The following is a 27,593-nucleotide window of genomic DNA, read 5'->3' as shown; positions in this document are numbered from 1 at the left end:
TTGACAGGAACGCTGAGATTTAATGGGGAACATTGAGTCTTGCTGCCGTCTTATGAACGCAAACATTCGTGACACCATAGCCACGTAACCAATTAGTGTCCTCTGCAAACACTTACCTGCGTCGTAGAGCATGCCTATCTTAACATCAACACTTCTAATAATATCAATAAATAATAATTGAATGCTTTTGTAGATTTTACACGTCCGCATGCTAAAAATAACACATTTTCCTACCCCAGTGACGGATTAGTTTGCGGTCAATTGTCATCTTTCTGAAGAACATGGGATATTTTTCAAAAGATATTTTGTCTGTATTTAAGAATGTTTATCCGGTAGAACTGTTTAATTGAAATGCCAGCTATTTTATAGTTTCAGAATAATAATACGGGTATTGGTACGCGTTTGAAGTGGAGATGTCAACGCTCTCATGTTGATGTCAAACTATTGTCATACTGTTCTCACTCATAAACCAAACACCTTTCGTTCACATTTGAACATTTTGAACTTGGTGTGTTTGATGATCTTATTATCCAGATGAAGGAAAGCGTTTCATTATAGGAAATATATAAATTAAATTATTTAAGATTTACTTCTCGTCATAAGACTAGCACTGAACAACAGTTTGTCATTTGGCAGACAGTTTGTTTACCTTTAAGGTCATCGCCGTTTACTGTTACATTATCTTCCAGACGTTTATCTCCCTCTATGTTGCTGTCAGTCTGGCTTCTGGTTGCCACGGTATCCGACTCATCCATGATTATTGTACAAGTTGATCCAGCCGACAACTCAACACTTCTGCCGAGAGGAGCAGACGACACGTTTCCACACCAGGCCCAGTCGCCTGTCACAGAGCAGCGGGGTTGGGCATGCTCCTCCTTAATCCGTTCTCTGTAAGCTTGTTAAATCCAGGTATTTGTAAGCATTAAGCAAGCAGAAACTCCAGATATTCGGAAACAAAAGTGATCCCTCCACACGGACTAAACCAGCACACCCGCGAAGACCAGGCGATCTGAGACTCCTGATGGCTGTAACCATGAGCTTATACCCTTATCCCTTCACAAAACGAGCCCGTCCTTATAGGTGTGTTGAGTGAATACTACTTCACTTTGTTAAAATATAGATCTTCCTAATGGTTTGGCAGGTCAATGCATGCCTCCATGACGGAGTGTTATTTCATGCTTATGACTGTTGTCATATTGTCATAAATCATTCAAATATAAATGCCGAATACTCCGAGTCGCTTCTGGCGAGAGGGCACAAGATCGAAGATTCGACATTACAAATAATTATGATGAAAGAAATCGCTGAACTGGTTTTGAATAGACCAATGATAAATTATGCACAGAGTATGGTGTAGGTTACAATAGCGACATAGTTGGAGGGTTGAATTCGTTCTATTACTCCGTGAGTGTGAGTTCTGTTATTGGCGACGAGTGACGCAACACACCTAGAGCTCATAGTCATTGTTAACTATTTTAACTTTCATGGCAAGATCAATAGCGAGTTGAGGAGCAACAATCACTTGGCTAATGAGAGTTTAAGGAATCACAATGACTGCTCTAACATGTATTTATGTTTTCGTACGTTGAGTGTTAGTTCTGTATAAGTCCCAGTTGGGTAAATTGATGCTCATGCTGCTGATCACTGGATTGTCCAGACTTGATTATTAACAGACCGCCTCCATACAGCTGAAATATACCCCCTCTCTCTCTCAAAATAATAAGGATACTTTCTATTATTAATCAAACAATTTCTTTGATAAAGTGTGTGTGCGTGCGTATGCGTGCGTGCGTGCGTGCGTCAAGGTGCCTGCGATGCGTGCAACTCTGCGTGTGCGTGTGTGTTGTGTGTGTGTGCGTGCGTGCTGCGTGCGTGTGCGTGTGAGCGTGCGTGTGTGTGTGTGTGTGTGTGTTACCTTCTGTTATAACAAAATTGACGACATGAATAAAACATGTGATAAAATTGCATGTCCGTCCGGAAACCAATAGAGCTATTGATTACAGTATGAAATTTCTTTTTCAATTTATCACGGGGGATACAATGATATCAGATTTAATGTCAAATGCTTTGCGTATTCTGTAGGCCAATGATACTTTTGTTTCATCTCGTGTAAAAAGTATTGATTATTTCTTGCGCAAATAAATATCATGTTTGATCTCATGGAAAATGCGTAGCATGTCCGGGATAAATGGGTATGTTGGCTATAAAATTAACCCAATGAATTAAAAAAAACGTGATCTATAAATGAAAAGAACACCTAGAAATAAGAGATGTTTGAGGCCCATTGCCTGTTTCATGGTAGGGTCTATGTCTGACGATGTAGGATGACAAGGGACTCTGTACAGGCCTGAATGACAAAGGGGATGACACCAACTGTCCAATAGCTATCTTTTCATTCAGCATAACATCCATTGTAATATTCAGCCTTTGGTGTCTGTGTTCCACAACGTTTGAGGTACTTTCGAGCATGCTCTTTCTTCGTAGGCTTGCTCAAGAGCTATTTGGTCAGCTTTACAACATTCAAATCCTTTGCAAATCTTGCCCAACGTTTTGTGGTAGACATGTTTAGGTTATTTCCAAATTTGACGCTCTAGAGAGAGAAAGATAATCGATGTTCAATTCCCTATTTTTTTCAGGGGAACAATTGACTTGCCTTTTAATGTGTTTTGCCACCGATGAGGCAGGATACGCTCATCTTTTCGAGAACCCCCGGTACCATCACTATTTTATAGTGATTCATAAAGGACAGTCTGCATCGAGCAATGGGCACTCCGTTTACAGAGGTCTCATGATATGCTTGTTGTCATTGGTCCATGTTTGACTGCAGGGAAGAATTCTTAGACATTAGGGGCGGTGGGGTAGCCTAGTGGTTAAAGCGTTGGCTCGTCACGCCGAAGGCCCGGGTTTGATTTTCCACATGGGTACAATGTGTGAAACCCATTTCTGGTGTCCCCCCGCCGTGATATTGCTGGAATATTGCTAAAACGGGCGTAAAATCATACTCACTCACTCACTCTTAGACATTATCAATGTTGGATTTCATGTAAAATGCAAAACATTTTTATTGGGCACATAAATGTTTCTTACTTCTTTTCCACTTAATCTTCATTGGATTGTAAAATGCTTAGAATATTTCTTATACCTAAAATCTACTTTTGATTTCTGAACAAAATGCAAAGTGTATTTCTAGAACACAAAATCTATGCTTCAGTTGATGTACTTTTCTGTATTTCTTTACCAGGCTTAATGCATGACAAATACTCCTAAAATCTTCTGATACACATTCAATGCTGGCATTTAGGACTACATGTACATATTGGACATGAAACTGACTTCTAATCCTTTTCCAGTATTAATCCCATTAATCAGTGCTGTTCAAATCCAAACTGTTTCATTGTGCTCAATATCCCTTACTATTACATACATACGGTTAATTAAACGTCTCACGTGAGGGGGCGGTGGGGTAGCCTAAAGCGTTCGCTCGCAACACCGAAGACCCGGGTTTGATTCCCAACATGGGTACAATGAATGAAGCCCATTTCTGGTGTCCCCGCCGTGATATTGCTGGAATAATGCTAAAAGCGGCGTAAAACTAAACTCACTGACTCACTCTCACGTGAAGGTTTACAAGACAATCACATACACACAAAACACCATTCACCCAGTCAATATTAGGCGCAGGGGATATTGAAAAGGTATTCATTAATCATATCATGTACCAAAATTAATATCTGTATGCTGACGTAACGGATACAGGTGATGGATGACAAATAATGCATGTTGGTTCTAATGTAATGGATACTACTGAATTCTCGGGCGAATGTGCGTTGGGACAATGTAACTGGTCAGCTGATTACTTCGGCAAATTATGCATGGCATGGTGCACAATACTGCACATTAGGTTCGGCGGAAATAAATGCGGGAGCGAGCGACTAGGATTAAGGCCGTTTGATTTTATCCATATGGCAGGGTAATATTGCTTCATGTTTGTGGAAATATCGAAGTGATGCAGGTCTAATATGTTTGTCACTTTGGTGAAAACCGACGAACATGGAAATGGTGCTGAAAAACAAAAGCTCTTACCGAAACGAAAGTGGATCACGGATTCTGGCACGCCTAGGAACGAAAATTACTATCGTCCAAGGAACAGCCGACACAACCGGCTAAATCTTACAGTCACAAAAACTCCATTTCTGTCAACTCGTGCAAGAACGCATCGGTTTTACCAATATCAAGGTCAGATTTAAAACAAACAAGAAACCCATATGCTTTGGCCAGTGATCGAAAGCATGAGTAACTGTGACACACATACATTGTCTCTGATATCACCAGATCCTCAGCTTTACACCTCAGTGAGGTAACTGGGGACAACCCAACACAGACCAGCATGTGTCAAAGCTGAAGAACAAATGCAAAGGAAACTGATATTTTTCAGCAGTGAAGGGGTACCCGGTAGGTGAAATTGGGTTTAACGTCGTGCTTGAGAATATTTCGCTCATATGACGACGTGCATGCGTGTGTATACATGTGTATGTGCGGCTGCTTGTACTAGCCCAGACTTAAGCTGGTTTTATAGTGCTGGCCCACTGAGATACCATGCCCCTGTGAAGCATGAATACCCCACTCAGAACATTATACTGACTCCGAGCCGACCAGTCCTTGTTGTTCCCATTAATGCCGAGCGCCAGACAGGGACCAACAAGTACCATATTTGAACGTCTTTTGGTATGACGCGGTCGGGAATCGAACCCGCGACCTTCCACTCTCCGGGCGGGCACTCTAAACACTACACCACGTAGGCGGTCGGTACCCGGTAGAATGAGTGCACTAACTGAGTGCACACTGATCCCATCAACCGGAGGTAATGATATTGCCCTTCCAGCACACAATGTTTGTGGAGTTGTTTGTTTGTTAGTTTAATGCTGCATTCTAAGCTTTATGTCTGAGCCTGTAAATAACTGGGTGTGCACCAGACAATGCAGTGATCAACATATTGAGTTATACACTTGACAAACAAACTATTAATAATATCATTATTCTCAGTGCTCCTATTTCCCATTTCAATGAATTCATCCTGTAACATATATAACTGTACATTGTTTGATGCCTCAATATTCCTGCTACATCTCTCTGCCTGTACATACACCAGTCTGGCCGAAGCAAAACAGCGGTTGACAGCATGAGCAAACAGCTCACCCAATCCATTCAATTAAATGAAAATACAACTCCCTATGTAATATAAATCATGAGAGTTCTTTAAATCCCAGATTCAAACAGGAACAACAGAGATGTCACAATAAATAATATTTATTCACTAACATTAGAAACAAAATGTTTAAAATATTTGTGAACCTTAAAGAATACCTGAAAACAACAAAAATCTGTTCAAACTGCAGTTTGCAATGAGAAAAAGTCCACTAATAAGGATAAGATTGTGACCAGGTTGCTTTGTTTTCTAAATGTTTAAGCAGCTGAGTATCACTGCCCTAATGTCCTCATTATACAGTAAGTACTTGTAAAACAAATGTCATAAACAGGTAAAAACACCCCAAACAGGTAGACTGTCCATCATTTCACTGTGAAATTGATGGTGCATGAGTGATTAAGTTTTGTGCTGCTTTTAGCCAGATTCCAACACTTACACTAAGATTAGGGCTTTCAAATTGTACACATGTGAAATCTGTTACACGAGGACTGAATCTCTTTGACATAAAAGATTAGCTTTATGATTATTGGATCCAAACTCGTGACTGACTAACACTGGGACCACATGGCTATCCAACTATCTTTAAGCTTCTCAATATACCACAGATGGTTTGTATTAGAGAAGAAGTCCAGAGTAATGAGTTTTATAACAAAGAACATGTGATACATGTGGTCTCACCTTAGGCAAGTGAGTTTGTTTCAAACTGCCTCTGTTCACCCAGCAGAAAATGGGTACCCGGTGGAAAAAAATCATGTGACTATAACCCTCTAGTGCCAAACAGGTTATCCGGGGTAATGATAATCAGATTGTTTGGGTGCTTCGAGCATGCATTGTGCATGGAGCAATGCACATGATAAATGGACTAATATTATTATCATTAATGAGGTTCAGATTATGAAATTATGAATAATGATCTATTTATTCAGTGACACAGTGATAAAATATCAATCATAAAAATACAAATATCCCTAACTTATTTTGTCCAGTATATAATGAATACTGACCTGTGACAGTGCTGTTGTCTACATAAAATACAAAACTGTAATACAGAGATACACATACTCTCCCTACAAGCAGAACGACATATTCACTGCCTTTAACACATCCAGTAATGTTCATTGGTGGCAAGGTATGCTGAATAGAAACATTATGATGTGTAAAATGCCATGACCACTATCAAATTTTGCATTACCTTTCTTTCTACATAACTGTGTGTCTTGTAGATATCCATGAGTCAAGAAAACATAGGGAATCAATATTCACACTAACGAAATACAAAATACAAAAGTTAACATTGTCCTCACAACATCATCAACTTTCACATCAAGGAGTATTCCAAATTAAGGCAAGACATTCTCAAAACATTCTGATGACCCCAAGATGATGGAAAGTAAAATACATGGAATATGAAAAATATTTTCTTTCTTATTCTGCCAAATTACAATGCTAATTGTTCACCATAACAAAATTCTTCACATGCAAGGCTACTCTTCAAGAACAATGCAACAAGCATAACTAACACTACTCAAATAGAACATTCTTAGAATGTTTTAATGAAATGCATTAGTTTTTATTCCTTCCTTTTTTGTGTGCTATTCATATCAACAGAAAAATAATGAACTGTTCCTTGGGAAATACAACAGACTTCATTCTAGTGAATTACTGCACCCAAATCCTTCACATATGAACATCATATGAATTGATTAAGACTTCATTACTGCAATTTTGATCCCTACAGAATTACTATAAACAGTGAAATTCTCTATCTTATTATGATGCGATGTTTCGGTGACTCTTGCTTGACAACAGTAAAAGAACCTACCTTAACATTGCATCATAATACAATGTATAATAAAGAAGCTGTTATATATAAAGTATCTTACCTTTCTTATTATTAATAACTTCTAAAATGCCAATCAAACAAACTAAAGATCGTCAGATCTACTTCAGAATGAAAAATGTGCAAACATTATCTGATATTCCAATATGCGTGGAAACACTCATATTTTATCTGGATCAAGATATACTCATATACATTGAAGGCATGAGAAATACACTCAAACTTCTATAGTACTGTTCCTAGAAACATTCACCAAAATATAATCTTGATACATCAAATTTCCATACTACCCAAAAGAAGTACCTGATTCATTCACATCACAACTAATCTGGCGTGGCATGTGTCAACTATAGCGATATGAAAGAATCTATCGTTCGCTGACCACATGTAATAGTATACAAAGAAACCATAATTCTTACATGCTGTACAACATAAATTGCGTATTCATGGACGGACTTGATTAAAGTGCTCTCAAAGTAGTCAATCATGTTATATTACAAAGATATGTACAAATACATAAAAATACATGCATTGTATCCCACATTATGTAAACAATTACACCAACTACTGTGTATAAAACCTGTAGTACAATCTGATTCTGCTCAGGGAAACATACACTACTATGACATATACCACAGACAACAGCTGACTCTGATAATCATTATACTTTGGAACACAGACTACACACTTGCATGATGAAATGATGAATCGTGTGGCCTGTCATATATTATCATACTTATACAACCTTTTGTCATGTTGTATGAAGCCTCAGAATATCATTCTCTTCCCACAGAGGTTACTTGTCATATCTTCCTACGAACCTCTGTTCTAATATGGCCATATTTCCCGGTTCTCGTAAAATCCCCTAGCGGCAAAAGATCGCAACACAAACTATCTCCCTTCTTTCTATCCAATCAGAACACGTGTTACATCGACTTAGATTCAACTTGACTAACACAAGCAAATGTGGGGCCACAAATATCCCCCCTCTGCCAGGGACTTGTGTTGATGTTACACACAAGACGTTTAATGGCTAGCTTGTCCGTTGTCAAAGAGGGTGATGGAGACGCCACTGATCCGCCATAACATGACTGAGTTCTGTCTAGAAGAAACTTTTTCGCATCGCGCAGGGGAAGAGGTTTAATTTTCTCGAAGGATACGGAAATTACCGAGGCCTTGCGAATGATCACTTTTGAAACAACGTCGCTGATTGCACAACTAAATCTGATTGCAACCAATCACGAATCCTGAACACTCGCACCATGAAAGGGCCGTATTAGAACAGAGGTTCGTATGAAGATATTGATATGCAATATCACATTTTCAGGCTGTCTCTTATTCTACACATAATGCCATCAACTACAGATATACTGAACTAAAATTAGTGGTCCTTTTGAATTTGTTGTATCTGTAGTTCATTATATGTATTTTGACTAAAATATACAGTAAGTAGCCGGGACAGTGCAGTTTGTTATAGCCATCAGTTTCATCATAAGCATGTTTGTTATAACTGCAGTTCACTGTATTGGTAGAAATAAGCAAGATGAGAAAATGAGAGTTAAAAAAATGATGTCTAATTGCTTTAAAATACTCTTCAAACAAATAGGTAAATATAAATTAACATTTATAAAACATTTTGTCAATCAAATCAAACACGTTCATCTGTAAAGTAACAAAACAAGATCTAGATATTTGGTCACAACAACATGACAAATTGATATCATACCTCCCCAGTTAACTTTAACATCGTCCCAGTAACTATAACTAGCTGTTTACCATGTACGGACATAGACACCAATGGTCAAACACATCTAGTCGTCAGCCCATTTCGGACTTGTGGTTATGTAAAATAACAAGACATGGTAATATAACAACTAGTCCAGTCAAATTGTTACTAGTCTCGGACCAACATACAAGTGATCTATCCTTGCATCTACAGATGAAGCTGGTATCAACATCTGTATCAGACCAATATACATACAGATCATTACCACCCAGTGAGAAACTAAGTACATTGCAACACTGGCTCTCCAACCATTATGAAAAAAACGTACATAAAAATAGTTGGCCTTAGGAACATGTATGTACTTAAAAAACACTTGGACAAGTTACACAAAACCATGTAGATTTCATTGCAATGTTTTGATTTATATGAATATTAAAAAATAGTACCATATCAACAATGCATATCGGACGGCTACTGCTGTGGTATGAGTTACGAGAAGATACCACATACAGTATTGTATTTATCACATGCAGAAAGGGTGAATATTTGCGTAGAGACTATCATGACAACATTTCCTTACATAAAAATATATTCCACAACACAAAGTATTAAGCATGTTAAGATCTAACAGTATTACCACAAACTTAAATATACAGAAATCATAAAATTTTATCTGAACAAACAGATATATCCTGGCTATAACATTAAAAGATAATCAAGATAATTACAGACAACAATCTGTTAATTACAAGATGTGTGCAGCATAATCATATCAACATTTCAGTCAGCATGAATATACTGTTTGATGAACACATACAAGATGAACACTGGCATGATGAACAAACATAAGATGAACACACACACATGATGAACATTTACAAGATGAACACATGCATGATGAACACACACATGATGAACACATACACACATGATGTACACATACACGATGAACACCATAAGATGAACACATACATGATGAACATATACATAGATGAACACATACATGAACACATGCATGATGAACACACACACATGATGAACACATACAAGATGAACACACACATGATGAACACACACATGATGAACACATACAAGATGAACACATACATACACCATTGAGGCAGGTGTCCTACATCAATAAACAACGACATTCTTGTCTTTTAATAATCAAACTTAAATAAAACAAAAACTGCAACAAATAATAAATTATCCTGAAAATGTTTAAGTACATTGGATTTCCTGAAGAAACAACTACTGGATCTGGCACAAAATGATCTAGAAAACCAACATTCTTAATAAACTATTTCTTAAAAGTTTGATTATTTCAAATGTTTGGTTTAACGCCAGTTTGAAGCGTTTTTCAGCAACATCACTGCACATGAGCTCACATTACAACACAGCTACATTATTACATTTGAGTTAGCATACATACACACAACTCGGAGATCACTTGCGAGGAATGCTTGCTTCAAGCATTAGTCCTAACTTAATCTGAAGTCTGTCTGACCAACTTAAACAAAACTTCACCAAAACATTTTCTTTTCAATATACATGTGTATCAACTTTTGGCAATTAAAAGAATTTTTTCAGAGAATATTGAACAAATTCCTGGATACAAAAACTGGAACATTTTACATGTCCAGCAGTCAAGTGAGTTATGTGATACCCTGAGTAGCTTTCAGTAAGGGTAGGAGCGGTACAAAGGTACATCGCTGCTTGTGATAGTCACAATCAGTGTATCATGTATGTATCAGTGTATCATGTATCATGTCAAATCTCACAAGGAAATATACAAAATCTTTTATGTATTTGTACAAAAATATTTGGATGTATTATTTAATTGTGCACATGAAGATATACAAGTCCGGACATCACAGATATGCTAATGCTATTGTGACACGATCATCACAACACGATATCATCGTCATCGTCGTAGTTGGGTCTCATTCGTAGCGCTGAGTCGCAAACTTCGGGGAGTTCATCAACCAAACCCCACTTTTGCCCAAAGTCGGCTGCAAATAGAAAACGAAATTACATAAGAATGGTGCCATAACAGTCAGACAATGATACAACTACATTTGTTAATACATGTTTTGTTTGTTTGTTGTTTCACACCACTCTCAGCAATATTCTGGTCCATACAATCCAGTGATTGACATCATCAGCATTGATCTATGCAACTGGAATACGATGATGTGCATCAACCAAGTCAGCGAGCCTGACCACCCGATCCGGTTAGTCACCTCTTACAACAAACATGGGTTGCTGAATACATGGACCAACTGTAGGAGGAATATGACAGGTGAGGAAGCACACTGGGAATCTGTACAACTTTTGCTACAAAAGCCGACAATCTCATTAAAATTAGTCACAATCGTTTGCTACCACCATGGACACCTCATTACAGAAACACTATAGAACCTTTTTGCGAACTTTGACTGACCAATTAAATGACAAAGAAAGTGTACATTAGCTGACCAGAAAGCAGTTTTCTCAAGCTGTATGGCACTAAGTTCAAAAGGTAATGTCTTCAGGTCTTTTTCTAGCATGCACTAAGATCATATTTAATGAGACTAGTTTGATCTGGACCTGCTGTACAGTAAATAACATTTTCTTGGAATGGTAATAAACATTACATCTGGAATTACACATTCTTAGTAAACTAGAAATTCTAGTACCCTTTCATTTTCTTCCCACAGAGGCTACTTGTCATATCTTCCTACGCACCTCTGTTCTAATACAGCCCTTTCATGGTGTGAGTGTTCAGGATTCGTGATTGGTTGCAATCAGATTTAGTTGTGCAATCAGCAACGTAGTTTCAAAAGTGATCATTTTTTAAGGCCTTGGTAATTTCCACATTCTTTGGGAAAACTAGAACCTCTTCCCCTGCACGATGCGCAAAAGTTTCTTCTAGACAGAACTCAGTCATGTAATGGCTGATCAATTGCCCTTGTTGACAACAGACAAGCTAGCCATTAAATGTCTTGTGGGTCACATCAACACAAGTCCCCGGCAGAGGAAGGATATTTGTGACCCCACATTTGCTTGTATTAGTCAAGTTGGATCTAAGTCGATGTAACACGTGTTCTGATTGGATAGAAAGAAGGGAGATAATTCATGTTGAGATATTTTGCTGCTAGGGGATTTTACCAGAACCAGGAAATATGTCCGTATTAGAACAGTGGTTTGTAGGAAGATATGACAAGTAACCTCTGTGGGAAGAGAATAGAACTTTTGGGCAAGAGTCCTAAGCTGAATTCAAACCCAAACTCTCAGAATGAGGCAACAAATTGCCAGCACACAAAGATAGCCAGAGATCTAACCACTCAGCCACAGAGGCTTCCACAACAATGGAAATGAGATCACTGGTTGTCTTATTGATGTACTTTGTATACGCCTCTTACATGTAAAACTGGAAATTTGGCAAAAACAGTACTAGATTTTGTTTTTTACTAAAAAAGGTATGAAATCATGGAACATACTATTGCATCAATATAATGTCCTGCAATGGAACTGTCATTTCCTCTCATTTTTTTCTCATTATCAAGAACCATTCAGTATTACCATGAAGAGCAGGGAACATGAAACAACTCAAACACCACCTACTTGTGTCTTTCTTTGCAGGTTTCTCCTCCTGATCTGATCCATCCAAGTAACTGTTTGGTTTGTCCCAAGGGTAGTTACGACTGGAGTAGTCTGCCTTTGTTGAAGGTGAGAGATCAAGGTCATTTTGCAGAGGAGAAAGCTGGTTTTTCTTAGGCTTCTTCTTTTTCTTCATTTTCTTAATCTCCGAGTCGGATCCATTATCAATACCTTAAAATGACATAACAAGTAGTGTTAGCTAGACCTTAATGTCTCAGCACAGTTACTGACTAACTGAGTCAGCAGAATTTGGATGAGTTATTCATGAAACTGTGACTGACTCAACGATGCTTCACAAAGATGGCAGCAATGCTATAGGTGTATGATTGCAGCCTGTCAAATATCAAGCCTGGGCCACACAAACCAATGTTTAATAGCATGGGCAATGATCTATGCTGTAAGGAAAAATTACACACAGGTAGGAAGAATATAAAAAACATGAAATGCCATTTTAAGCTTGGTAGGTGATGCCATTGAGTTCAGTTTTACTAGGGTAGGTTTTAGCAATATTTTTTACATTACTCATAAAATATATCAAGGCAGGGACACAATAAACATGATAAAAGTTTAGCTTAACACATTGTTTTAGCAATACCAATGTGTCAAGGCTTATCCATAACCATAAGAAAGCTTCAACCACTTGGCTACCCCCATGTCCAGCTTGGGATAGAGGTGAGGTCAGGTGAAATGGGGTTTAACATCGTATTTAAGACTATTTCGCTCATATGACGACATGCATGCATGTATACATGTGGCTGCTTGTACTAACCCAGACTTAAACTGGTTTTATAGTGCTAGTCCACTGAGATATTATGCCGCAGTTAAGCATGAATACCCCACTCAGACACATCACAGCCGACCAGTCCTTGTTGTACCCATTAATGCAGAGCGCCAGGCAGGGACCAACAAGTACCTTATTTTAACGTCTTTTGGTATGACGCGGCCTGGGATCAAACCCGCGACCTTCCGCTCTCCGGGTGGACGCTCTAACCACGACACCACGGAGGCGGTCCCAATGTTTGAAGAATGAGTGATGGAGACTGTAAGTCATGGAGGTGACTGAGTCCCAAGTGTATTGATGGAGAATGAAGGAGCAATGGATGGAGTGAGTGGCTGTAAGTCATGGATATGTGACAGGATCGAACCCACAACCTTCCACTCTCCAGGCGACACTCTAACCACTACACCATGGATATTGATGGGATAGAATGACACTGCAGAAGAGCATCAACAGATGACAGAATGGCGACCATCTGTATACATGATAAGTGAAGGATTTGGCATGAACACCACTTTGGACAGTATTATGGTAAGTGTTAGCTTTGTGTGGAAGGGGAGCCTGAAGGGTACAGGTCTTGCATGTTCACCACTTTCGTAAAACCCTTGAACATAAATACAGCACTGATAAACCTGGAAACATAATCAGACTGAACTTGAAATGGAATCTGCATCCATAGAGATCTGGTGTAGTAGTTTCTGGTCTGATAATTTCAGTAAATTGTAATGCTTTAGACGACTTGGTGCCCCTGTCAGAAAGGACTGAACCATATATATGTATACTAATGTAACTAACAGAAAACAACGTCATGACTAAGAAAAATAACAATTGCATGCCAACTTGCTGTTAATTATAATATAAGACTAACAGCCAGTGTGTTTCCCAACTCATCTTACTCATGGTTAATTTGAAACATTCCTGTAAACATGGTCAACAAATAACAAAACCAAGTAATCTGTCCCACAATCGCCAGAGATGCCAACCTTACTTCATTATACATCATGGTAAATATTTTCTCAAACATGTTAAATGTTTTTTCATGTTTACAATTATCTACCAAAATGAGCACCCACACAATAAACTATGTTTAAATGGAACATAGACACAACAAACTGACCATACAACAAAGGTCCTGGCCACTTGCTCTTTGTCTTAAGTTACATTTTTAAAGCAATCATAATCATAAAATGGAAACAACTTATGGTAATCATTAAGTGCTATTAAGCCTAAATTCTACATATTGGCACCTCTGGCAAAAATAGACATAGAAAGAAATAACAGACAGTTACCCTGTAGGTTGGAACCATGGCAACCTACCTTATTGTACATCTGAAAATATTCAATTGACATGGGTCACATGTTGACAATACACAAACACTGAGGAGATGATTTCAAGGTTTCTTTCAAAAATATAATACAAAATATCTGTGAGAAATAAGCCAGTCTATTCCAACATAACAAAAGACCTCCGCCATATACACTACATCCCATCAGCACAAAGCAGCTGTGATAAGAGAGATGGTTAACCTACCAGTATCTACAGTCGTGTGGGGTGAAGGGAGCGGACGAGGGATGGGAGACAACTCCGATGCATCATGCAGTTCAAATCCACCATTACTCCGCTGGGAATCCTCTAAAAGTTTCTTCTTTTTTCGTTTTGTTTCTTTCGGGGTATATGCTCCTTCCTCACCATCAAGGGGAGTTAACTTACGACTAGATGTACGAATATCATCTCCATTTTCATCTCCAAAGGATTTAGCTGTCACTGAGATTTTCGAAACAGACCTCAATGTCTTTTGTGATTCGGCCAGCCTGGCTGTTTCTTCTCCAGTCGCAGAATATTCACTTCCATACTCAGCGTTTTCAGAATAGGCATTCTTTTGCTTAACTTTCTTTTTCTTCTTCTTCTTGACGGCACTGTCGTCATAAACTTTGTTCCCAATGGTTGCTGTAGCGGGGGCAAGACTCGGCGTGATCTGTTTGTGGACGGACTCACTAATTCATCACTATCCTCCGCAGCTTTGTCACCAAGGGGAGCTAACCCAAATGGCCGGTTTGACCGAGGTGTTCGGAGATAGTCTGCTTCTTCAAGGTCATCAGTTTTTGTCAGTGTCACGTCACCTTCACCTTTAGCCTTCAGCTCTTTGAGACGTCTCTTCTCCTCCTTCATCTTAGCTTCCTGGAACATCAAGATGATAAAGTCAGAAATTAACATAGCAGAGGTTGTATGAAAGACCTTGACAGTTTGCAACCCTTGACTATTTTGTGCTGTTTTTTATCTATGAAGGGGAAACAGACTGGACCTAAAGATATATCCCATGTTATTATCTGACATTATCTGAAATAACAAGTATTCTAAAAAGTAGTTTTTAAGCCTAAAAGAGTCATGTACTGACCCATAATATATGTGTGCAACAATAATCATGGCGAAACGTTTTGTGTTTCATACCACAGCAGAAACAGAAGAATGAATGAAGCTGGTTCTGCAAAACACAGGTGTCTATAAAGCATGTGTAGTGAATACTGAGTTATGGAGTTCACATTTACCTTGGTAACAGCAATATTACAAAAACAAAACTTTAAAGTAAAACAGCTTTGACCTGAAAGTGTATCAATTGTGAGACAAAAGGAACTGTTGACTTAGTAACAAAAGGTTGAACATTCAGTCGGCTCTGGTGTGAGCCTTATGAAATAGAGAGAGAGCACAAAAACGTTCTCTTTTCTTTGAGTACTCTTCTGATAAAACCTATGGCTTTAAATGGAATTTACCACTTGCACTTGATATCAAGGTTATGTCCCTTTTGAAATTATTTGAAAAATACACTGAACCTCATGATAACCCCTGATGTCCTTTATCTATTAATCATTATTTGCATTTACTATTTTACAGATAACAGAGAAAGATCAAAGTTTTCATCTTAGAAATGAAAGACAAATCATAATTATCATGAATATGACAAATATCACACTTATTTATTCACACTACAATAAAACACCTAAGTCAAATGGACATTTCCAACTCTAATACTGTTGATGATGTGATATATCCTGCAACCAAGCAGACAGGACTTGGTAACACAAGTATCATTTATACAGTGAGAGTGTGTATCAGAGCTGATGCTGTCAGTATGGTCCACATCATCAGGGTTCAATGACGCACAATCAACAGGGCCATTGAGTCTGACCACCTGGACAAGCAACACAGAGCTGGGACCATTTCCATCCTGGGTGCTCACTTGGTTCTAGGGACATGTTCTCCTTCATTGTAGTATGTTTATACTGTCCATTACACCTCGTAATAATTGTCACACAACACGCTGGAAACAACTGATTAAGGAACATATTGCCAGACCTTTTCCTCCTGGATGCTCACTAGGTTTTAGGGACATATTTTGTCCTTCATCAACACAGTCTATTACACCCAGTCCTAAATGTCACACAACACACTGGAAACAACTGATTAAAGAACAGATTAATCAGTATTGGACTTCATGCCAATCCCATGAAAACTGTACATAGGATGGCAACATGATGATCTTGTGAAAGGTTGTGGTTGCTGTTTAACACCACACTAAGCAATATTCCAGCTACATGAAAGTAATCGAGTCTGATCTAGACAATTATCACTATTTTACATGTTGTAAGCAATGATCCACATCATTTGATAAGATGACACGCAATCAAGACACAAAGCCTCAGCACAACCCGTTTGTTTTCTTTAATACTTATGATGGCTAGAAGCAGACCCTGCCAACACCCCTGGCTTGCATATAACACATCAAAGTTATATTTGGGATCACACTTGTTCAGTACCAGTTCTAGTACTTTTGTCAGGTTAAGTCCCATCCGGGATTCGAACCCACACTTTGTCTTCTTTGGCAAATGGCATTTTGTATTCACTCACAATCCATAATTCGAAATGGTTTATACAAATACAAGTTATCATTGTTCAAGAGTGAAAATACATGTTATCATTGTTCAAGAGTGTTCATGTGATAGATGGCCAGCACAGACAACTCATGCTAGTACACACTGCATGATATAGGACTACATAATCAGTACGTAAGTAGCACAAAGTAATATATAGACTGCCTAGCAATCACTCTCAAACATCAACACAGCTAACAACAACGAAACCAATCTGTTGACTCTAGATCCGTCTCTCAGATTTCAGCTGAGATTCCTTTAATAACAGAAAGGATGTATAGCTTTAGAAAATGAACCTGAAACTGTTAACTAGATCTAACAGTGATAACAAACGCTTCCCACAAGCTTTAATCCTACAAGCCTCAGGTCCCCTTCACCTTAGATGAACTGACTATGTGCTCGAGGGCAAGTGTCAATGTCGATCCCTGAGCCAACATTAAACTGATCATGTTCATGCCTGATTAAGTATGGTTTTACAACGCTTTTAGCAATATTCCAGTAGTATCACAAGCGGGGACACAAGCCATGCGGGCTTCAGAATGAGCGAGAACCCTTAACAGCTAAGCTACACCATCTGGTTATGTGCAATTAGGATGAGATAATTGGTACATGGATGCATTTATTTCAGACATGACAACTGATGTATCACATGTGTTGCAGGACATTGTTTAGTTTCCATTTGTGTTAGTTCAAAAGGATCTTGTAACATAACTTCCATTTAAAGCATTATCATGTCAACATGATCCATGTATAAGTCACAAGACAATCTCAATCTAAGTCAAAACTTTGTGTCCAATAGCAATGTTTGTAACTTAACTCCATTGTCTGTACATTTTGGTGTTACAATATGGAGTAGGACTAATATCTAACTGAAATACCTCATGGACTTATGACTGTCCTATACTAAGTTTACTTTGTACAGCAGCACCTTGGGTTTAAAGACTAACGGTAACATTTTTCTCCTAATAATCAAAGTACGGAAAGTGATTGAGTTTAACCTGTTAATGAATTTTCATTTTGTTGTTGACACAAAGAGTGATTTCTTTGAGAATAAACTTGTCCAAAAACGCCTTGTGTGCCATGATGGCAGTTATATTTTAAGTCCTCTTTTGACACAAACTTTCCTACAAACTTAAAACAATAAATGCCAGAATAGTGAAAAAATCCAAAATCCCCATGAACAGCATTATCAAAGAAAGCTGTTATTTAATAAACAGTGATAACAATACCTTTTCCTTGAGTTTCTCTACATCGACGCGTTTGAAGGGATCTCCATCTATGAAGTCTTCCCCCTCACTCTCCTCCTTCTCAATACCCAGCCTCTTCCTCTCCTCTTCCTCCTTGCGTTCCCTGCAGCAGACACAACTCAGTGACAGATGTAGTCTCAAATCCTTCCATGTCTACCATGAAAGGGCAAAAACAGTCCTCTAGCACAAACAAAATATACTGGCTACTGAACAGTTATTACCATATTTTAGCGTTTTTTACAAAATTACTCTGCAGTTCGTTCAATTAACAGAATTAATTATGATACTTAATCAGCTATTCACCGATGTGTCCAGCTCGTTCACTGCCGCCGATCATGTTTTTATATAACGCGGCGGAAGGGAATCATGGCATTATAAATAGATGTTTTCTCACAACTAACTGTAACAGTTATCGCCATTCAGAATTTCTCATGCCATTCGTGAATTAATACATGTATTTACAGCATTCAGTAACCTTGAATAATTGATTGTGTGACTATTTGAGTGTTTCTTTTACAGTAGATTGATAGGGAATGGAACAATTAATGACTTGTGAACTTGAACTTGCTATTCTATAGGTCGTGAGACATTCCCCCGACTTAGTTAACAAATTTTTATACTGTTCATAACTTTATCTTTAATTTTTCTCTTATGTTACTAACCGTGAAGGATTTTCTGTTGTTGTCCTTTATTGTTGTCAAATACCATGAGGAAACAATACCGGAATTGTAATTGACCGGAAGTGCGCACATGCGATACTGATGTATTGGCGATAACTGTTACGCGGCGATAACTGTTCGCTAACCAGTAGAGATCATAAACACTGCTATTACCAGGTACCATGGTTACATTAGAGTTAAATTCCAAAGAAAGAACACATGCTGAAAATATCAGGTTCTCGCAATCTATCCCCAAACAATCTGTTCCATATTAATCATTAATACGTTATTACATGATTAAAAAAGTAGAATCATCAGGTTGTTGTACACAATGACAAAAATCAAAGAGATGGTGGCTTTCTAGACTAAAATGCTTCAGCAGAATACTCCGATGACCTCAAGCTGGTCAGGTGATGTGAATACACACTATATTGACTCCATGCTGACCAGTCCTTGTCTTATCCCTTAAGGCATCAAGATGGTCAGGTGATGTGAATACACACTATATTGACTCCATGCTGACCAGTCCTTGTCTTATCCCTTAAGGCATCAAGATGGTCAGGTGATGTGAATACACACTATATTGACTCCATGCTGACCAGTCCTTGTCTTATCCCTTAAGGCATCAAGATGGTCAGGTGATGTGAATACACACTATATTGACTCCATGCTGACCAGTCCTTGTCTTATCCCTTAAGGCATCAAGATGGTCAGGTCATGTGAATACACACTATATTGACTCCATGCTGACCCGTCCTGTCTTATCCCTTAAGGCATCAAGATGGGGGTCATGTGAATACACACTATATTGACTCCATGCTGACCAGTCCTTGTCTTATCCCTTAAGGCATCAAGATGGTCAGGTCATGTGAATACACACTATATTGACTCCATGCTGACCCTTCCTTGTCTTATCCCTTAAGGCATCAAGATGGTCAGGTGATGTGAATACACACTATATTGACTCCATGCTGACCCGTCCTTGTCTTATCCCTTAAGGCATCAAGATGGTCAGGTGATGTGAATACACACTATATTGACTCCATGCTGACCAGTTCTTGTCTTATCCCTTAAGGCATCAAGATGGTCAGGTGATGTGAATACACACTATATTGACTCCATGCTGACCAGTCCTTGTCTTATCCCTTAAGGCATCAAGATGGTCAGGTGATGTGAATACACACTATATTGACTCCATGCTGACCAGTCCTTGTCTTATCCCTTAAGGCATCAAGATGGTCAGGTGATGTGAATACACACTATATTGACTCCATGCTGACCAGTCCTTGTCTTATCCCTTAAGGCATCAAGATGGTCAGGTGATGTGAATACACACTATATTGACTCCATGCTGACCAGTCCTTGTCTTATCCCTTAAGGCATCAAGATGGTCAGGTGATGTGAATACACACTATATTGACTCCATGCTGACCAGTCCTTGTCTTATCCCTTAAGGCATCAAGATGGTCTAGGTGATGTGAATACACACTATATTGACTCCATGCTGACCAGTCCTTGTCTTATCCCTTAAGGCATCAAGATGGTCAGGTGATGTGAATACACACTATATTGACTCCATGCTGACCAGTCCTTGTCTTATCCCTTAAGGCAGGACTGGGTAACAACAAGTAGCATCTATTAACATCTATTGGCATGACATGATTAGGGGTGGAACCAACAACATTCCTCTCTGACTATGGAGACAGTCCAATGACCTCAGAACCTCTTTATATACAATACTGCTGAATTGAAAATGAGAGTGTCAGAAAAACAAAAAAATCCCTGAAACCTATGGCAAGGACTAGAATGGCACAGAATTATAACTACAGCCAATCAAGAGCTTACAGAGAGAACAAGTTGACACACCAGCATTTCAACTCACAATACCTCAACGGCGATGGATGGTTCGCTTACCTCTCTTCTCGTATTTTGCGAACACGTTCTCTCCGAGCAGCTGCCTCTACTTTCTCTTTTTCCTTTTCCACGGCTACATCCTTGTCTACCCTGGACTTCAGGGAGTCAAAGTTCTTCTCAATCATATCACACAGCCACTGCATTCCTTCTTTAATTGCGGGGTCCATCTTGCGTCCCGTGCCCTTGACAGCCGAACAGGATTCCTACACAAAACCAGTTCGAGAGTTAGATTTTAAAACCACAGGTATCTTGTCTCACTGAATGAGCTGACATGTTTAATCCAACCTAGATTATTAAAAAGCTTATCTGGAGCACTGATCATCATTTTAAACATAAACATGCAACAAAATGTTAGCAAGTTCCAATAATTAAATTGCTGTAATTCTTAAACTAAAAAATATCAACAGCAAAATTTGAACTGCACCTTTTCCTTTAGACAGCGAAGGTGGTCCCCAAATTGAAACGATCCAACCAAACGTTTTCAAGTCATTGCTTGAACAAACTTTTCCATGTTCAAATTTTTAAACTGCTATAATTCTATAAAAATTAAAATATCATCAAAACATGCACTGCATCTCTCCTTCTAAGAAAAAGAGGATGGAACCCACATTTGAAAGCAAACGTCTTGGGTCAGACGGAATTCTGAAAATCACCACTACACAAATAGGTTGAGTTGGCTACTTACAAAAATAAACCTGACAAATTTCACAATTAATGAGTATATTATTAACTTACATTTTTCAAATTTTAACATGAGTATTTTTACACAAATATGCAGCTTATCTGGAGCTCTGATGATCTAACACCTAGTGAGTGAGTGAGTTTAGTTTTAAGCCGCTTTTAGCAATATTCAAGCAATATCACGACAGGGGACACCAGAAATAGGCTTCACACATTGTACCTATGTGGGGAATCGAATCCAGATCTTCGGCGTGATGAGCGACCGCTTTAACCACTAGGCAACCCATCGCCTTTAACAAGTAAAATTTATGGGAAACTACAGAAATGTGGGACCTACAATTCTACAAGGAGTCTTGTGAAGGTTGACCCAGGTGGAGAGATCAAGCTGTTCACAGATGTCCACCTCATCCACAGCATCTTCCTTGTCCTGCTTGTTGGCCAGCCTGGAGAGAAGATCATGTCAACACAGGACTGTAACCATGGTAATATTTGCAACTAGATGATACATGCTGTGATATGGTGAAGTCAAAAAAGTATTTGTCTCCAGTTTCCCAATCCACCTCTCATCTGGAATCCTTAATACTAAACATCTTTCCCATTTTCCTGGAGATGCATTGATTTTCATCACCATGGTATTGTCCATATGCCACCAGTATAAACTAGCTGCACTTAAGACCTTGATCACATAAAGTAATCTACGATTTTCCATACGATTTTCTAGGCATTGTGGGTGACCGCGGCCAAGGCCAATCTGCATGGAGGTTGCACAGAAATCGCACGGATATCTTACAGAGGTTACACAGTGATTGTCGCGCAGCCGTGGAAATATTCCACAATCCTACAGTTCCAAAAACTTGTGCGTTTACCACACAATCACTGTGCAACCTGCATGCAGTGCCTGTGCAATGCCACATATGGGCTACCGGTTTATGTTTTTTCAAATTTGTCAAACTTCGTGGTTTGACAAAATCGTAGAGACTACGGCCCATTGAATCGTGCGATAAACGTACGGCCACCGTCTACCAAGACAACAAAACAATAAACAGTGCTGCTACTTACACCAATACTGGCTTCCCTGATATGTGGTAATTTTCTATCAGTTTCTGAAAACTTTCCTTCACTTCCTCAAGGCGCTCTCCTGCAGTTGAATCAATAATGTACACCACTCCATATAGCTCGGGGAGATACGTTGTCCACATGGCTCGAATCTGTGGTCCACCCCCAAGGTCATACATTGTGATGTCGAACTGGTCAAATACGAACTTTTCAGAGTTGAAACCGACTGTTGGGGCGACATCTTTATCATATGGCTCTGTGAATGAGAGGTTAAGAATAGTAATCATGTTTCAACTGATCTGATTATTGTATCTCTCCATTTACACTATTAATTGCACACATCATCAAAATAATGCCATGTATATTAGACATACCAAGATTAACAGTTTTAAAAGAATCTAGGATTTCGATTTTGCGGAACTTATAGATAAAAATATATCATATACATTTGATAAGTGTTCCATATTATGCATATGATCTACAATTTGAAAAGAAGATATGTGTAATAAAATAGTATTATCTGAAAACAATTTTTGAGGTCAACATTATTTTAGTTGAAGAAAAAGGTCTATTCTGCATGTACAATGTATAATAGCAGTGTGCAATAGAACACATAGTTCAGTTCAGTATCAGAATCAAACATCACCTGAGTCTCTAAATATTAGTAAATAGCATAACCTCAACCAGAACAATACAATGAAAGATATGAATAAACACTGTATTTAACAAAATGTTCATGGTCACTTGAAATTTTACTTTAAAAACTTTCACTCTGTCATCTCACCTCCGATCAGTACTTTCGTTGTTGTTGTTTTGCCAGCGCAGTCGAGACCCAAGAAAGCCAGTGTGATTGGCCTGAAACATTGGACACAATGATCATGTTTATTTAATCACTAGTAATCAATGATTGTGATACAATCATTTGTTAGACTTGAATGTTTGTGCGTTAACATTGCACTCACCAACACCAGCCATAAATATCCATTTTATGCTAAACACTATTGAGTATATACAAGCCCAAATGTGATACCATTTTCGAGATATTTCTGTTATCATGGTTATTGCATGAACATATACATAAGCTGCGGTTACAGGACCATGTAGGTTATTGATTCAGAGAAGTAGCCCAAATTACAGGCCAACCCAAACCATTCAGTCTCTTCTTACAACACACACAGGGTGGTGTTGATCTCTTCTAACCTGATTGACAACAGGGTTATTTCTGAGATGGAATAACATGTTAGTCACAGTCAGTAGCCCATGACTGAACTTATAGCATGCATACTTATATCATTTTTATCAGAATTGAACACTACACACACAAAAATTTAAAACAATTATCTTAAATTCAAGAATTATTAATGAACCTGTAATGAGAAAACTGATTTTAATTATGGAATTAAAATCGATCAGACTTCTATTTTGAATTCGTACATGTAGTAGGCAGTGATAAGTTTTACATTAAATCCTCCTCGAGGTCCAAAGTGTAAGATTTTAAATAAATACCTTTTGGGTTCGCGCCGTTTCTTGATACAGGATACACAGTTTCCCATGAGGCTGAACATTAGTGATTATCTGTTGCTGTGTTAGTTCTTGTCAAATTAAGATCTGAAGAAGACATCAGCCCGATCAGGCAGATATCCGTTAGACGAATCTGTTTAGTTGCACAAGGTCCGTTAGTTTTTATCTTATCGATGATAATTGTGTTTTTGGTTATCCGAATCAGCTTTATGAGCTAATCATCGGTAACTTCACTGCTCCAAGTCCATAAACTCAATGATGCCGCCATGTTGGTAACCATTTGTTTGGGTCAGTTTACGAAAGTCAGGCGAGCTCTTTGCAGCGCATTTACATCAGCTCTCAGTGTTGCGACGCTGAGAACGCAGTTCGGAGTTCTGGTAAAATGGCGAAAAACGATCTGGTTTTGAGTAAAAGTCGCTGATTTCCCCCAAAGTCACTGATATACATTTTGTAAATCAACACGACATATTCCTTTGACATCACGTCAAAACGTTAATACTACTACGGCGATACATAATCATCTACAACAAAACAATTAATTACCCCACGTCTTCACCGGAAGCACGGTGGCCGAGTGGTTAAGGCGTTGGACTTAAGATCCAATGGACGTATGTCCGCGTGGGTTCGAACCCCACCCGTGCTAGCAATGTTTTTGTAATTTGTTACATACTATCACCTCGACACATTTGATTTCAACCTTACAGAATGTCTATTGTTATCAACATGTCAATCAGCAAGAGTTCTTACACTAAGCTAAAGAACTAATACTGGCATAAATCAATTGTCCTGACATGAAACATGTCGGTGCCCCAACCAACAGATGGGACATTTATTAGAATGATAGTGTCAGCAATAACATGTTACATGGTACTTGTATACAGTACATGTGGATACCTTGGTCTGTGTGACTTTCTGTCCAAATTACCAGAAGCAACCAGATTCTTGGGTGGTGATAATTTTGGACCATCGAACGTAATGTAGTATGAAATGTCTTTTTACTTTTGTTTTCAGTAAATATCTAAATGCTGATTATTGGAGAGCGAGTCAGGTTTGACATCACTTTTAGCAATATTCCAGCAGTATCACAGCACTGAGCAGCAGCATGAAGAATGATCTCATTAATATTGTACCTGTGTGTGGAATGGTATTCAGGTTTTCAGTGTGACTTGCAAATGTGCTAATCTCTCTAAACTGTGTAAACATTATGAATAGTATTGTAAAGAATGACCGCTTCCAGGAACAATTGCAGCAATCTGTACAACACATATACTTCTACTGATATGTTCCAGTATAATAATGATGACCTTTTATGCTAACATGCATTGTAAATACACAAGTTTAAAAGGTAACAATAGCTTAAACTCATAGCCTGGATATCACTTTAACAGAGAGAATATTGTTTTGTAAATGACGCCACAATATATTTAATTCTGTCTCCTCAGCTGACTGTATGTTGTCCTGATTACACAGTCATATTCAATAAATTACAAGACTTTCTGTCGGTCTTTCATTTATATTGCTTCACTGACCTGGCGTTTATTTGTTGTTTTGCATCAACAAGTTTTGTGTTTCAAATATTGCTCCTTGAGATCTCTTTGTTGTATTCGTTTACAGTAGGTTAAAGAAGGCATGTTTCACTTCAAGGTTAACGTTGTCTTAAACATCAGCTACCCGTGAAGGTCTGGGTTAGAACATTTATCTTAGTAACACATGCTTGTCGTAAGAGGTGACTAACGGGATCAGGTGGTCAGGCTCGCTGACTTGGTTGACACATGTCATCAGTTCCCAATTGCGCATATCGATGCTCATGTTGTTAATCACTGGATTGTCTGGTCCAGACTTGATTATTTACAGACCGATTGCCATATAGCTGGAATATTGCTGAATGCAGCGTAAAACTAAACTCCCTCACTCACTAAACATCATCTGTCCAGAATCATTGTGAAACCTTGCTAGACACATACATACTAAAGAGAAGGGTGTCTACGGTATTTACCATTCCAAGTTTCAGTTTCCAATGAACTTGAAAGAGCACCAAATGTTATGAACCTACCGAAGAGGACTGTATAGTCCAACATGAAAGGACAGTCCTGAATATAAATGCAGCGTTTCCCCACAATGGATGGTGACACGTAGTTGAACCTAGTCTGATGTTCTGTTGTACCATTTTCATGTGTACTGTCTATGCCGATATAGCTGGAGAGCAACTTGGTAAAAAGTAAAAAGTGCTTGATTTTCATATGTATATACTTGTGTATGCTTTGTCACATACCAGTACATAAATATGAATAAATATGCAGTCAGACATCCTTAAGTTATTTCAAGTAAGAACATAATAGATTGAGGTCTATATTTTCGCCCAAACCTAACTCTGCCAACACACCCCATGAGGAAAACTGATATTGGTGTGAACTAAAACAATAAATTAGCCATTGGCTACAACTAACTGGTAGATGGTGAAGCTGTTCTGCACATTTTGCTGATCAGTGCCTGCCATTGTAATGCATTACGAAACAGCTGGCTTCCAGTTTCCTCAGCAGTGCTTAACAATGCTGTTACCCTGGCCAATGGATCAGAGTACACAGCTCCTGGGAATCACACCACAGGGTGACAATGAGGGGCCAGAAGGTTAACACTCACTCACAGCCTCATCTGACCAGGTATCACTGCTGGAGTGAGTGAGTGAGTGTTGTTTTACGCCGCTTTTAGCAATATTCCAGCAATATTATGATGGTGGACACCAGAAATGGGCTTAACATATTGTACCCATGTGGAGAATCAAACCTGGATCTTTGGCCTGACGAGCAAGTACTTACCCCACCAGCTTTCACTGCTGGAAGTACAGAGGCTCACTGCTAACAAAACCAGAAGAAGCCACATGCGGCATGATCTCTTGTGTATGTCAGGACTGAAACATCAAGAGGCTGAACAGGGTTCGAAATTAACGTCAGTCCTTATGCCGGAAGCCGACTGAAAACCACTCGGACCCACAGCTTTTGTTTTCTGCAGGTCCTTATGGCCGACAGCTTTTTCATCCCCATCATCTAAGAGTATTATTTCCATATCAAAATATAGGGCCTACATATTCTGATCAGGACCCATAACTTTTTATGGTTCTGGGTCCTTGGGCCTGCAGCTTTTCAGGGTTAAGGGCTGAACATTGCCAAGTACCAGTCTACTCACAGCAACCAACATTTGATTAACTTGACCTGACGGTGACCTGTTGGTTCCACACAGGACTATGTGCCACTATAAACAGAGTGAAAGGCACCACACAGGCTTCATACATTGTACGTCTGAGGAATGGAAACCAGGCATTTGGCGTCACAAGCAAATGCCTTAACCACTAGGCTACCCCCGCCCAAATCCACATCGTGAAAAACAACAAGACGCCTG

The 27,593-nt window shown here is 38.8% G+C and overlaps 3 protein-coding genes and 1 non-coding gene across 6 annotated transcripts in view; 1 reads left to right on the top strand and 3 right to left on the bottom strand.

The window, feature by feature from the left end:
* Positions 1–1,090, bottom strand: part of LOC124263354 — a 48,012-nt gene extending 46,922 nt beyond the window's left edge. For 2 of the 3 annotated variants that reach the window (XM_046697944.1, XM_046697947.1), the window contains exon 1: positions 650–1,090. In XM_046697944.1, the coding sequence (XP_046553900.1) occupies positions 650–755 (106 nt within the window). In that variant the 5' untranslated portion in view covers positions 756–1,090. The remainder of the gene's footprint in view (positions 1–649) is intronic. The other variant, XM_046697945.1, reaches the window with a different exon arrangement.
* An 8,721-nt stretch (positions 1,091–9,811) lies between these two features.
* On the bottom strand, positions 9,812–14,521 carry LOC124263394. The gene is made up of 3 exons (XM_046698011.1): positions 14,482–14,521; positions 12,379–12,585; positions 9,812–10,784 (listed from the first exon to the last, which is right to left on the bottom strand). Exons 1-3 carry the CDS (start codon positions 14,519–14,521, stop codon positions 10,678–10,680), a joined length of 354 nt encoding a protein of 117 aa, XP_046553967.1. The 3' UTR covers positions 9,812–10,677.
* Positions 14,522–14,846: 325 nt separating this feature from the next.
* LOC124263393 (ADP-ribosylation factor-like protein 13B) lies at positions 14,847–25,210 on the bottom strand. The gene is made up of 7 exons (XM_046698010.1): positions 24,183–25,210; positions 23,461–23,531; positions 22,680–22,932; positions 21,958–22,063; positions 20,940–21,142; positions 18,349–18,469; positions 14,847–15,371 (listed from the first exon to the last, which is right to left on the bottom strand). The coding sequence occupies exons 1-7, from the start codon at positions 24,239–24,241 to the stop codon at positions 14,979–14,981; spliced, it is 1,206 nt and encodes a 401-aa protein (XP_046553966.1). The 5' UTR covers positions 24,242–25,210; the 3' UTR covers positions 14,847–14,978.
* Positions 24,758–24,840, top strand: Trnal-uaa. The gene has a single exon. It is a non-coding gene; the product is annotated as a tRNA-Leu (tRNA).
* Positions 25,211–27,593: the final 2,383 nt, after the last annotated feature.

Source organism: Haliotis rubra, unplaced genomic scaffold (assembly GCF_003918875.1).
Source record: "Haliotis rubra isolate DU_JTF1 unplaced genomic scaffold, ASM391887v1 Scf88, whole genome shotgun sequence".
Lineage (NCBI taxonomy): Eukaryota > Metazoa > Mollusca > Gastropoda > Lepetellida > Haliotidae > Haliotis > Haliotis rubra.
The sequence above is the reverse complement of the archived record's forward strand: the minus strand, read 5'-3'. Positions and strand labels throughout refer to the sequence as shown.

What these genes read in the sequence shown, in the direction of transcription:
- LOC124263393 (XM_046698010.1), bottom strand. Translation starts at nt 24,241, where the DNA reads ATGTTCAGCCTCATGGGAAACTGTGTATCCTGTATCAAGAAACGGCGC. An exon ending in AACGAAAGTACTGATCGGAG is followed by an intron (nt 22,933 to 23,460) that starts GTGAGATGACAG and finishes TCTCATTCACAG; the next exon opens with AGCCATATGATAAAGATGTC. An exon ending in ACAAGACTCCTTGTAGAATT is followed by an intron (nt 21,143 to 21,957) that starts GTAGGTCCCACA and finishes GGTTTTGTGTAG; the next exon opens with GAATCCTGTTCGGCTGTCAA.
- LOC124263394 (XM_046698011.1), bottom strand. Translation starts at nt 14,521, where the DNA reads ATGTACAATAAGGTAGGTTGCCATGGTTCCAACCTACAGG. An exon ending in CCATGGTTCCAACCTACAGG is followed by an intron (nt 12,586 to 14,481) that starts GTAACTGTCTGT and finishes TGTCATTTTAAG; the next exon opens with GTATTGATAATGGATCCGAC. An exon ending in ACCTGCAAAGAAAGACACAA is followed by an intron (nt 10,785 to 12,378) that starts GTAGGTGGTGTT and finishes TTCTATTTGCAG; the next exon opens with CCGACTTTGGGCAAAAGTGG.